The sequence below is a fragment of the Carassius gibelio genome, chromosome B7 (genome assembly GCF_023724105.1).
Source record: "Carassius gibelio isolate Cgi1373 ecotype wild population from Czech Republic chromosome B7, carGib1.2-hapl.c, whole genome shotgun sequence".
Taxonomy (NCBI): domain Eukaryota; kingdom Metazoa; phylum Chordata; class Actinopteri; order Cypriniformes; family Cyprinidae; genus Carassius; species Carassius gibelio.
Window position 1 is genome coordinate 31,371,036 of NC_068402.1, and position 12,704 is coordinate 31,383,739.

Here is a 12,704-nt window from a genome sequence, read left to right on the forward strand (position 1 = left end):
GTGTTCAAGTGAGGATGAAGACCACAAGTGTGTTAAACTTATATATATATATCTATATCTATCTATCTATCTATCTATCTATCTATCTATATATCTATATATATATATATATATATATATATATATATATATATATATATATATATTTTTTTTTTTACGTACAAAAACACTGTTTTGCTATGACGATTAAACAAAATTTTCTCATTACATATAACAAAAATATGTTTTGAATTATGTACAACTAATGAAAGCATGAAAACAGGTTTTGAAAGAGTGACTAGTACAACTGTGATCAGTTTAGATTTTGAACTGTACATACATGTATTACTTATGTGTACGTCCAGTGTCTGTTTTTTGTCAATAAATAAATACTTATGGTGCACAGCAGCATCCAACGCCATAATCCTAATAAACAATAATTCAGTTAGCCAAGAATAGTTGACATCACATACATAAAAATCGAACATACAGAGCACCACATAGTGATGTACCTATCATATTCTGCATGTGCTTGTTTCATCTGAGCATGGTCTCACTCAAAAGGCACCTGAAAATTTGCTTCACAGAAACCTGGTCCTTTTTCAAAAAAGGGCAAACAATATTTGGAATTGTATTTGGAAAATACATTGGCAAAAGTGTCATTGCTCTCCTCAGTAACCTGCTTCATTTTGTCATTTCTTGCCCTGACCATTTCCATCTCCTACTGGTCAGTCAATAAAAGTGAGCAACCACCAACAGATTGCCTCCTGTCAATTCTGATGTTATATAAGTTAATAATTTAAACATAGCCTATATTGAACTCTAAAAGTATATTGAACTGCAGTAGACTTAATGGTTTTCTTCTAAATGTTCCTATAATGGAGTTGATAGTTGAACATTGTAGAGCAGGCTTAGACTACTGGAGGTTTAACATTCTAACTAATAATGAAATCTGGTTGGAGCACACAAATAAGGAGATTTAATAATTTTCTTCCCTCAAATCTTAAACATGCACACACCACAAGAAATTCTGGTGCATTACACTCTGCTAGATATTATTAACAATATAGATCATCAATGACATTTTTGCGACTAATATTTACATACGTCAGCTTTCTACATTCACTCGGTTCGGTCAAAACTGAGATGATTTCAACCCAGCACTTCTCTTGTCCTTATGGTTGCTCTACGTTTTCAAAACCTTATACAGACAGTTGTGTTATTGCAAGACTACCACAAGGAATTTCATCCATCTCCACTATACAACACTGTACAGTAGCTTGTTTTGTGTTCATGCATCGGCTACTTTGAAAATACTTGTGTAATCAATCAATCAATCAATCTTACTCCTAGTAGTAGCAGAGGTAGGTGTAAAGTGAAAAGTTAAGATTTGCTCAGAAATGATTTGTTTTTAACTATTTAACTATTACTGTAGACTTGAACTGTAATGTTTATGGTCTTTTCGGGCAGGATAAGCAATATCAATCACAAAGCTCAGTGTCGTAGAATAGCCTACCACACTGTAAACAGTAATTGAATACAAAATATATTTTATGCAGTAAAATATTACATATTGTAACAATATAAAAATTTCACAATCACAGGAAGAAGGAGGCGGGAACCAGCGGACACTTAAATACATCTTTAATACTAAAATAAACACAAAACAACGTGACAGCCTCACAAAATCAACCAAACACAAAAATAAATCCAAGCCTGGTCCTCTCTCGTCATTCACTGTCGTCGCTCCTCTTTTGTATCCTTTCTATCTCCTCCGTGGGACTTGAGACGGTGAGTGGAGCAGGTGTCGCTCATTTCCCAATCACTCCACCAGCCTCGCTCTGTTCCCATGGCTCTCGGCCCTGCCCCACTCGTCACACATATGAACTGGGATTATTAAAATGAATTGAACCATTTGACATTTTGCTTGGAAGGACAGTGTAATGCTTGGAAATATTTCACGTCCATTAGTTAAAATGCCTGCCATCCAATAATCGCTAGATGTTTTGTGCTACTTTTAATCAAAAATAAATGATCAGTTTTCAAATTCTGTGAAATTTTATCATAAAAATACAAACTATAAATGTGTTTTTTCAGCCACAGAAAGACATGAAAACCCAAAATGTCACGTAAAGTCACAATTACCTCACAGGAAAGTAGTTGTACATAAACTTTAAAGATTAAAAAAAAAAAAAACTGTAGAGAAGCATTGCATGGCATTATTATATTTAATGTCATGGGAATGTGTATGGAGACTTCAGATATAAAAACGTGGACTTTTTAGGAAATGTACTAACCTGTCAGCCTCTGCCGAAGGCCTCTGTTAACCACATGGTTAATTATGTTGGCATGGACATAATTTGAAATGACAGTACGTTACGTTGCATTTTGCTTACATTCTTCTGACAACTCTTTGTTTAGTCCCATGGTCACATCTTTGGCGGGGTCCATGTATACCTTTTTGATTACTATGAGGGTTTTTCTCTCTCTTCAAGTCAAGTCCCGCTCCATGTTTGCACTTTACAAATTCTCATACACAGCTCTCATATGGTAATTCTAATCACTAGGTGAAAGTAAATAATTGCACTCTCCTGATTAAAAGCACCTACAGCAAATATAATATTATATAATATAAATATTTATATCTTACCAATACACAATAATCAGGCAGGTTGAAAATCTATAGATTTACTAAATACTTAAGTCAACATCAAGATCAGTTGGATTAAATGAGCAGAACAAAAATTGTAAAATGCATGTTTTAAATATAACTAAAACTGGATGGAAAGCATTCATTTTTAACTGACGAATCAGTTTTTTTTTTTTTTTTTTTTTTTTTTACTTTGCCTCTATTATCAGAGAATTGTACACACAAAATGCTAAATGCCCCACATCTCAAAATTAAGTGCTGCATTCAAAATATCACAATCACATCTCAAAGCAATAATTTAGCAAACACCTTTGGCATAATATTAATTCCTGTTAGATTTTTGTCTGTTACATGAAGTTTCTGCTAATTTGAAGCAGTGTGGATTCATTGAACATATTTTGTGCTAAGTGAATGGAAAATGATCTACAGTTTAGCCCACATTGTGTGAAGAGTTTTAAAAAAGTCACTCAAGTATTAATAAATGGGTCCTTGTGGTTGTAATAAATAAATAAATAAATAGTAAAATGACATGACACACTGTATGAAAAATTTGTACACTTTTAAAAATAAAGGTGCTTAAAAGGTTCTTCTCAGCGATTTCTTTGGTTCCACAAAGCTTTCTTTGTCACAAAGTACCTTTTGTGAAACAAAATGTTTCTTTAGATGTTAAAGGTTTTTATGAAACCATCAAAAAAAAAAAAAAAAATAAAAAAAAAATGATTTGGCATCGTAAAGCACCTTATTTATACTTTTGGATTCCAGAGAAAATGAATGTTAGTGTCCAAATCAGAGGGTGCTTCTTCATAATGAGAAGGCCTGCAAGGTAGATCTGCTCTCCAGAGACGGGCCTTTTCTCTACCCCAGAGTCTAGTTACCTGGGTTTGTTAAACTCAGTGGTACAAGTAGTTCCCTGGTGGATCCCAGTTGCTTCAAGCCCTTGAGAGCACTTAATGAAAGGGCATGTTTTTGTGTGTCGGACAAGTGAACATGAACCCTTTCCCTGCCATATTTCACCTGAGCATCATGGCATGAGACAAACAGAGAGCCATACACAAGCCGCAATAGTTTAGCAATGCTTTTACATAAACATATTAAATCAATGCCAGTGAATTTCTCAAACACAGGCTGGAAACGTACATGCAAACACACCTGAATGTGATCTTGTGGGACTGGTTATATCTAGTTGGAGTGGGATTCATAAAACAGAGAGAGAGAGAGAGAGAGAGATGGAGAGAGAGAGAGAGAGAGAGAGGGCAGGCAAAGTTTCTCGGGTATAACAGCAAGGGAGTAATGTAATGTTCTACAAGCTCTCTACATCTAACTCCAATCCCAAAAAAGGACATAAATAAAAGCCAGTCTGCTAGAAGCCTCTGTTAAAGAGGGAAAGTTTGAAGAGGAGAAAGAGGGAGAGCGAGGGAAAGGAAGGAGAAAAAAGGATACTGTTTTCATTGGAGACATTTAATCTGAGGATTCAACATGGGGTGAGTTGAAAATGTGAGATTGCGTACTAATCTAACTGTGACAGAAGTAAATCATGTATATGTTATGGATCAAGCTAATGTGAGTAATATATCAGCATGGAGGAGGTCCTAGAACGGTGAGGTGATTGATATACCTCTTGACATCAGGATGTGGTGTGTTTGAGTGGGTGTGTGTTGTTCCTCCCTTTTAGTTCACTAGGCCTTCTATAAAAGCTGTAGGTTATGTAACAACATAATGAAACAAATATATATTTTATTCTGTTTATGACTTTCTTAGAATCATACGAAGGATATAAAAACTGTCAAGCCTTTTTGTTTATTTTTTACAGATTTATGGTCTTTTGATTTACACTCACTGTAAGTTGTGTCATAATTATGGGGCTCTGTTCAATTGTACTGAGCTCATATATTTCACTAACAGTGTTCGTCAAACCCAAAAGCTATTTTAGGACTGTCTTTTTTTTCCTTCTTTTTTTCTTTTTTACAAATCTTCTAGTTTTCAGACAAGTTCAAAGCACAGATATGCAGCTCATAAAACGAAACTGCCCTGACATCACTTTTGAAAACTGGGTCAATAATTTTAGTCCGACATAAAACAGCTATTCGAGTCTACTAGACTAGTTTGGAAGTGAACACTCAGTTACTATTTATTGTATCTATATTTACTCACATCGTTCCAAACTGGGTGTCTCTTGACATAAAACAGGTCATACTTACAGTACCTGCGGATGTGATAAATACTGGGTGAACTTTTCTTAAAAATATGCCATATATATTTGATAAGCTAACTGGAAAGTAGTTGATACGCTAAGGAAATGTGTTAAAGAAATATTCACTCTCATTCTGGTTAACTCCAGTTAGAGCTTTATAAGAATTCTCTATGGCCATGTTTTGAATGAGAATTCTACTAGGTGTGTACATGTTTATTTTGTGATTTGCATTAGCCTTTGTTACATACAAACAGATACTTTCCAAATGGCACGTGTGTCTTCTCAATTAAAAAAATTGTGAGGTTGCCGTAGACAAAACTGTCAGGAAAAAGATCATGCATCTCTCAGATCCCTTCAGAGGAAAAACAGTTTCCTCTGTTAGTATTTGGAGATCCCCTTGTGGTATGGCAGATGTTTAAGAATTTTATTTATTCTCTTATTTGGGACTACTTGTATAAGTCACAAATTCCACAGGGGATAGAGCTGCAGTGCCAAGTTCTCATTGTGTTGATCTTAAATTTCCATTTCTAGGCAAGAGTTATTCCAAAGCCCTCTGACTAAAAATAACTCTGAAGGGATGAGCAAACACTTTGCTGAGAGCAGATTTGTTGATGGAAGTCAGAAAATTATTGAATTCTGAACTTCCAAATATTTCTCTTTCATGTGAATTGTGTATGGTATTAATGTATGTTTTTCAAAATGTTTCTTAGATCTATCTATCTATCTATCTATCTATCTATCTATCTATCTATCTATCTATCTATCTATCTATCTATCTATCTATCTATCTATCTATCTATCTGAATATATTGTGGTACCAATACAGTGGAACTTAAAAATAGGTCACAGGTTCAACATTATTTATTTTAACATCTGCGTGCTCTTGCGTTTTGGAGGTATGATTTATTATGGCCCTTGAAAAGAACAATCTAGAGAGGCTCTCTCATTAACCACTTGATCAACTGCCTGGCATGTATTTTGCCTTACATTTTGCTTTGACCTTTAAAATGTATTCCAATTAATTGTAGCATAATATTGAACACTTGAAATAATGCATTATAGTATATTGCCACTTCACAATTTTTAAGATAATCACTTAAAGCAGGACTTTCCACATGATGGAACTTTGATGGGTTTATCTGCTTCTCGTATCAACTGAAGTAATAAAGAAAGAAAATGACACAGCTGTCACAGTGGATCTTCTCTTATTTCTCTTTACACACATCTGGCAGTGTCCTCTGATTTGTCAACCAGTACTGACAACAGTATCAATCCTACTTGTACAGCAGTCTGGCTCATTATATACCTGGCCTAGAAATATGATATTTTTGACATCTTGTAATGATAATGTTGATGATTCATATTTTCTTCTCCGTCTGGCATATGATGACTGTCACTTTCAATAATTTGGTTCTTTTTCAAAAGCTCATAGGGAACACATTAATTAATTAATTATTTTTTGGGGTGGAAAACATAGCCTGCTCAATTGTGACTTTTCCTACATCCCCTCAAAAATTACTAATAACCAGGTGGATGACAGTATAATGTCAGTGTGTGTGTGTGTGTGTGTGTGTGTGTGTGTGTGTGTGTTTGGTAAAGGTTAACACAATTTAAAGACTGATATTACTGTTTTTCAACTGCACACATTTTCAAAACTTTACCCACATTTCCAATAGTTGCACACGCAAAATGTCTCACAGCTCTTGCAAAATAAAGCAATGCATTCAGACTATCACAAACATATCTCAAAAGCAAACAATTGCAAAAGCCTTTGTCATAATATAAATTTTTTCTTACGATTGCTTAGACACAATTATAAAAACAAGGTTAATTTAGTCAAAACACTACACACAATTAACAGATCAACACACAAAAAGTATCAGAACATCTCAGATCTTTTGCAAAATGAAGCACTTCATTTTAAACTTTACAATAATTTAACAAAACTTTAATACTTTAATAATTTTGGTATCATATGGCACACACATGGTTCATACAGTTGGATTCTGTTTAAACCACTTAGGCACTGCTGGGCACCATCTTAAACACTTTTAACAATCCTATTTTTGATGCAGTTTTTTGTTGTTGTTGTTGTTTTATATATTGTTAAAGTACGAGAATATATTGGCCAAACACAATACATGACACTAGTGTCGCACATTTATGAAAATATTTATTTCTCACCACATTGTAAAATCTTTCAGTTCATCATTGTAATTAGGCTGTATTTTGCACTGAAAATCTGAACATATTACAAATACAATATACAGTATTACATAAACTTTTGTGTAGATGAGAAACACCTTAGCATCATCTCTTCATATACAGTAGATGGGTATGGCCTCTTCATCCATATCACATTCAGTCTCTTCCCATGAAAAAAGCGAGATATGAATATTCTCAAATGGCAAATCCATCTTTACAGACTCTGCATCTATTAGGTCACAGGCCTCCTCCTTTGCTTGAATGAGGGGTATAACATGTGGTCAGAGATCATAAACCTTCCACTGCCATGCAGAAGGGGTAAAGGAAAGAAAGGGAGAGTGTTGTGAGAGGTACTGGAATATTGGGACCAGACACCTAGTCTGTCCACTGCTTAGTCTGTCTAAAACGTATGTGGTCAGTGTTGTGAGGACCTATTTTGGCATGCCTGTGGAGGACCCCATGCTGCGTGATTGCAGCATATATTGTGAAGTTACCACCACGTTGACCCGGACATTCAAAAGAGCTCTCTGGCCAAAGATAATTCTCCCTATTCCTCTTTCTGCACCACTGCCTTTCATTTTTGTCAACAAAAAATGTTTGTTCCCTCAATTGCTAAAGCACAATTTCTGAAACCTTGCTCCATTTTCTGAAAACATTAAACACAAAACCTCATCTTCAAGCACTATTCACAAAACCTGACTCATCTCGTAAAATGAATCTTTCACCTCAAAACAGTTTTACCTGTGTTCAAACTCACTGCTCTCAAATCATAAACAAAGTGATCAAAATGAAATATACAGTCAAGCAATAAATAAATAATACACCAAAAAAATAGAAAACACGTTGTTCAAAACATATAGATCTCAGTGAGATATACATTTTTAATCTCAAAACAAATTTCATATTTTTCCGTCATTGTCTTTTGATGAAAAAAAACATGTTCTATCATAGTAGCTTAAAACTGATTAGAAATTACTACTCTGCTTTGATCTTTGCTATTTTTGTTCTTCCTCCTCCTTGTACCCCTATTTTTAGAGTACTGAACCTTGCATCTCACAAACTGTGATAGTGTAATTTTTGTTCTTTGTTGATATGAACCTGCAACCAGTCAAAATCTATTGAGCAGACTCTTAACAAATAGAAAGCACAATGTTCAGGGCCACACAATTTGTTCATTGTACATTATACAGCCTACATGCACTGTACTACAGTATACAATACTAAAAGCGACAAAAATCAAAGGAGTAAACGTGTGATCAATGTGCTTCTTGTTTTTGGGCTGGGTATGGCCAGAGCACTCTGTCGACATCACAACCAATATTATCCCTCTTGATGCAACGTTGGAAGAAGCGTCTTGTGTGCCGTATCCAGCCCTGACATGATTCCTCACCTATATCGCCACAGGCTTAATGGCTTGCAGCAGATTTACTCTGGTGTAGGGTTGTCTATCCTATACTTCCCATCTCCAAGAGGAGCAAAACTCCTCAATCGGATTCAGGAAAGGCGAGTATGGAGGGAGGTACAAGTTCATAAACTGCTCATTGATGATAAACCATTCCCTTACCTGAGCAACTCAGTGGAAACTGACATCGTCCCACACTATCACATATGTGGGAATGGGAGTCTCATTTAGCTCTTGACCCTGCTGCTCAAAGAAAAAAAAATCTCTTAGATTGGCAATAAATCTTAGAAGGTGCTGGGTGTTATATGGACCGAGTGTAACATGGTGATGTAGAACACCTTGGTTGCTGAAAGCAGCACAGATTGTGGCATTTCCACCTCGTTGACCAGGGACTTGGCCCGCTGTCCAATAATGTTTCAGCCTCACCTTCTCTTTGTTAGACTGGAGCCTGCTTCATTGACAAAGATGAAGTCATGGGATCTGTCCAAGTATTCTAAGTCAAATATTGTCTGTGTAGATACTGTATTTAGAATTTTCTAAGTCATACAGATAGTACAATTAGGCCTACTGTATGCTCTTCTGATTCACATAGATTGTATGTACTGAAAAATAATGTCATTCACATAATATGTGTTAGTACTGTAGACATTCTGGATTACAGAAAATGTTTCTGAATGTACACTTACTTGCACATACTGAGCTCTCAGTTGTTTCACCCTTGGTGAGTTGCACTCAAAAGGTACTCTATTGTTTCATTCACATCCTGTTACAATGGAGGACACAGTCAATTGTGGAAATGCTCACAATGTTGATTCCCTTGAAGTGTGTGTTGTCTTGTATCACTCGTTCCTGGATTTCTCTGCGTCGTATTACATCATCTTGAAGGACCATGTCCACTATAACGTCCTCTTGGTTCTGACTGGATATAGCTGTCCTTCCACCTGCATGTGGCAGCCTTGCAATTCTACGAAAAGTATGTGCAGTTACAAAACATATTCATGCAGCACTATACATAAAGTGATGAACTTTACAAATGTCTATTGAAACAGCTGCATATAGTTTAGTACAGTAAATTTGCAATTACAAAAATACATTAATATACTGTACCTGTTCTCTTCTCTGAATGTCCTTATGGTGAACACAGAAAATCAGCTTAAATTGGGTTGCACTCGAAGTCCTGCTTCCCTTATTGTCAGTCCATAGACAAGAACATGGTCTATGACTGTTGCTCGAATTTCTTCAGATATTTCCACTCTTTGTTTTCCGCTTCCTCTTCGTCCTCCTCTTCCTTACCCTCCTCTTTCTCTTCATTGACCTCCTCCTCTTCCTCTTTCTTGCCCTCCACCTCCTTCTCACCCACCACTCACATCATTTCTTCTATCCATTCTCAGACTTTCTCCTTCCCATCTTCAACAACCTGTTTGCTCTCTGAACTGATTTATATTGGTTGTGTCACATCATTTAAAAATCAATTTTGAGTTGTTGTGTTCAATCAATGACATGTGTTCTCTATTTGTATTTGATTGTTGCCACTTGTGTTTACCAGTATGGATGACATGTGCATTAGAGTGCAGAATGTGTTTTGAGAATGAGAATGTGTTTAGAGAAAAGTCTAAGTGAGATCTCCAAATTGTGTTTTACCATGTGAAATGGTTTAAGGTATTGACAACAGACTGCACAATTAGCTAAATGAGTTCAAGCAACTGAGAACATTGTTCAACAAGTGGGTTTTAGTGTTTTAGCAATTGAGAAAAACGTTAACTTTTTATAGTGCTTATACCTTGATTGTTGAGTTTACAGTTAAGCATCTAAGTGTCTGCACACCCGATGGCCTGTTTGATCATTAGGTTCATGGTATTTTGAAAAGCAGTGTCTTGAAATGGCAAAGAAGTGACATTATGTTAGATTTCTGCGACTAATATAGATAAGTGTGTTTAGAGTTTTGCAAAACAATGTGTATAGTGTTTTGCAAAAAGTGTAAGGCTGAGAATGTGCTTATAGTTGTGAAGATCTGGGATGAGGTTTTGCTCTCTGAGAGTAAGGTTTCACTAGCTGTGTATTATTTTTCATTCTAGTGTGTGAGCATTTGTAAAAAAGAAAAAAAATGTTGAATAGAGAATTGTCTGTTGTGATTTGCAAAAAAGTATTTTATGAAATTTAAAACTGAGTCAAAGGCTGAGATTTAGTGTATGGGTTTGCTGATATGGTGTGGTTTGGTGTTTGAGTCAGGTTTCAGAAAATGTGTGACAAATAAAAATTTAGTTTGTAAGGAGTTGAAAAAAACCCAGTAAACTTTAAGTACTCATTATCCTTAGACAAAGACTGGACTGATTCTTCCATTAACTGACCAAGTGCACACGGTTATCAGCCAATATGTGTTACGGCACATCACAGTAAGAGAAGCGATAAACTTTAAGGTGCAAAAAGACAAAAAAACAAAATGCAGTTCTGTAAATCTATAATTATTTTGTTTCCAGATAAGACTGCTGATGTTCCCAACCATGGATCCAAATCACTGTCTAATTTCAGTCAACCATGTGTCTGAATAACAAATATACATAATTTATTACATTAGCCTAATATAGCTTTGTAATGTGTTAGTCTGTCTTTGATAAATAAATAAATAAAAACGTAAATAAATAAATAAATAAATAAAAACAGCATGAAACAACACTCATGTGGTGGTACCCTTTGTTTGTGTGTGGAAAGAAGTGTGACAAAATCTTGGACACTGCCTCAGGGAAATCAAGAGTGTTTTCACACACTGAAATTAGCTCTTCTGTTCTTTCCATCAACAATTTCCCCTGAATTAACTGCTTGCACAGAGGAATAGATATATATATACCTGTACATCATTAGAGTGGAAAAACATAGTAAACTTCAACCTCCTTAAATATTTGTTTCTATTCTGTCTACATGGTTTTGTGGTATTGTGACAACATGCTAATGTCAAGAAGTGTCATTTGCCAGAAGAAACTGGCATTGCAGGTGCAGTATACATGAAGGGCATGCTCAGTGAAAAAAAACAAAATAAACAAAATAAAAACAAAAATAAAACTATATTAAGTAGTCCATACAACTCGTGTTCTGTGATCCAAGTCTTCTGCAGCTATGCAGTGTTGTGTGCAGAAGCAAACTAATGTTAAGGTCATTACTCGCAAAACTATACTTTAAATCATATATGTCAATATACCACCAATTGCACAGGTATTGTATGTATCAGGACAAAACATCATTGATATCAAACTTGACATCCATGTTTGATTTGAGCATGTCAGTAATAAAACATTATCACACAAGTTTTTTTTTTAGTGTTCTTTGACTAGCTAATCAAACCATGAAATCTGCATTATATTCAGCATCAATCTATGACCCAAGTTTTATAAAATGGGGTTCACATAGAGGTAACCGATAATGCATACAGTGTGTTTGGACCAACAAATGTGTTCCAGATGTACTTCTATTGTTAGCAAAGACCTACTTTTCACCCTATTTTACAGCTGTTTAAACTGAGGGGATAGTTATAAATCATGATGATAATTGTGGATTTGACAAGCATCAAGACTGATTGGATGTGTAATGTATTTCCATAGCAGCCAGCAAACTCTCAAAAACAGTCTAATGTATGTTGTTCCCATTGGAAGCAATATAGGGGCTTAATAATAGTAAGAACTGCTGTAGTGTGTCATGGATTTATGTTTTTAAATTGCTCCATTATCTAAAAGTATAATTTGTATTTATACTTAGTATTAGAGTATTTGCTACATATTATGGTTTACATTGTACTTATTAAAATATACAGTTTTTATTATTATTTTAAGTATTTTAGAGGAGTATGTGCTAGACCATAATATATATATATATATATATATATATATATATATATATATATATATATTTTTTTTTTTTTTTTTTTTTTTTTTTTTTTCTTAAAAACTTGTGATAGAGATATGACAACAGGTTTTGCATCATCACTCATGGGAAACAAATATATTTGCAATTCATATTTAACATATGCATACGATTTCCAGATGGACAGAGCTGTTTTATATTCTTAATGGTGTGCCAGCAAATAATTCAATGTCATTACAGATGAGCTCATTATGCAGTGGTAATTTACATAATGTATTTTTTAATGTTAATTGAAGATGCAAATGTATTCCAGTTAAGTTAGCACATGAGATTTGCTTGACCAGTTTAACTGTTATTAATTTAAGGAGCTTTCTGCAACAGGTAGACCACAGCTCAACTCAGCTCAGGCTCTCCTGACATCCTGT

The 12,704-nt window shown here is 34.9% G+C and overlaps 1 protein-coding gene across 1 annotated transcript in view; it reads left to right on the top strand.

Annotated features, from left to right (window-relative positions):
• The first annotated feature begins 3,929 nt into the window (after positions 1–3,929).
• Positions 3,930–12,704, top strand: part of pde5ab (phosphodiesterase 5A, cGMP-specific, b) — a 55,184-nt gene continuing 46,409 nt past the window's right edge. Inside the window, exon 1 of the mRNA XM_052560197.1 lies at positions 3,930–4,110. Coding sequence (XP_052416157.1) covers positions 4,106–4,110 — 5 coding nt within the window. The 5' untranslated portion in view covers positions 3,930–4,105. The remainder of the gene's footprint in view (positions 4,111–12,704) is intronic.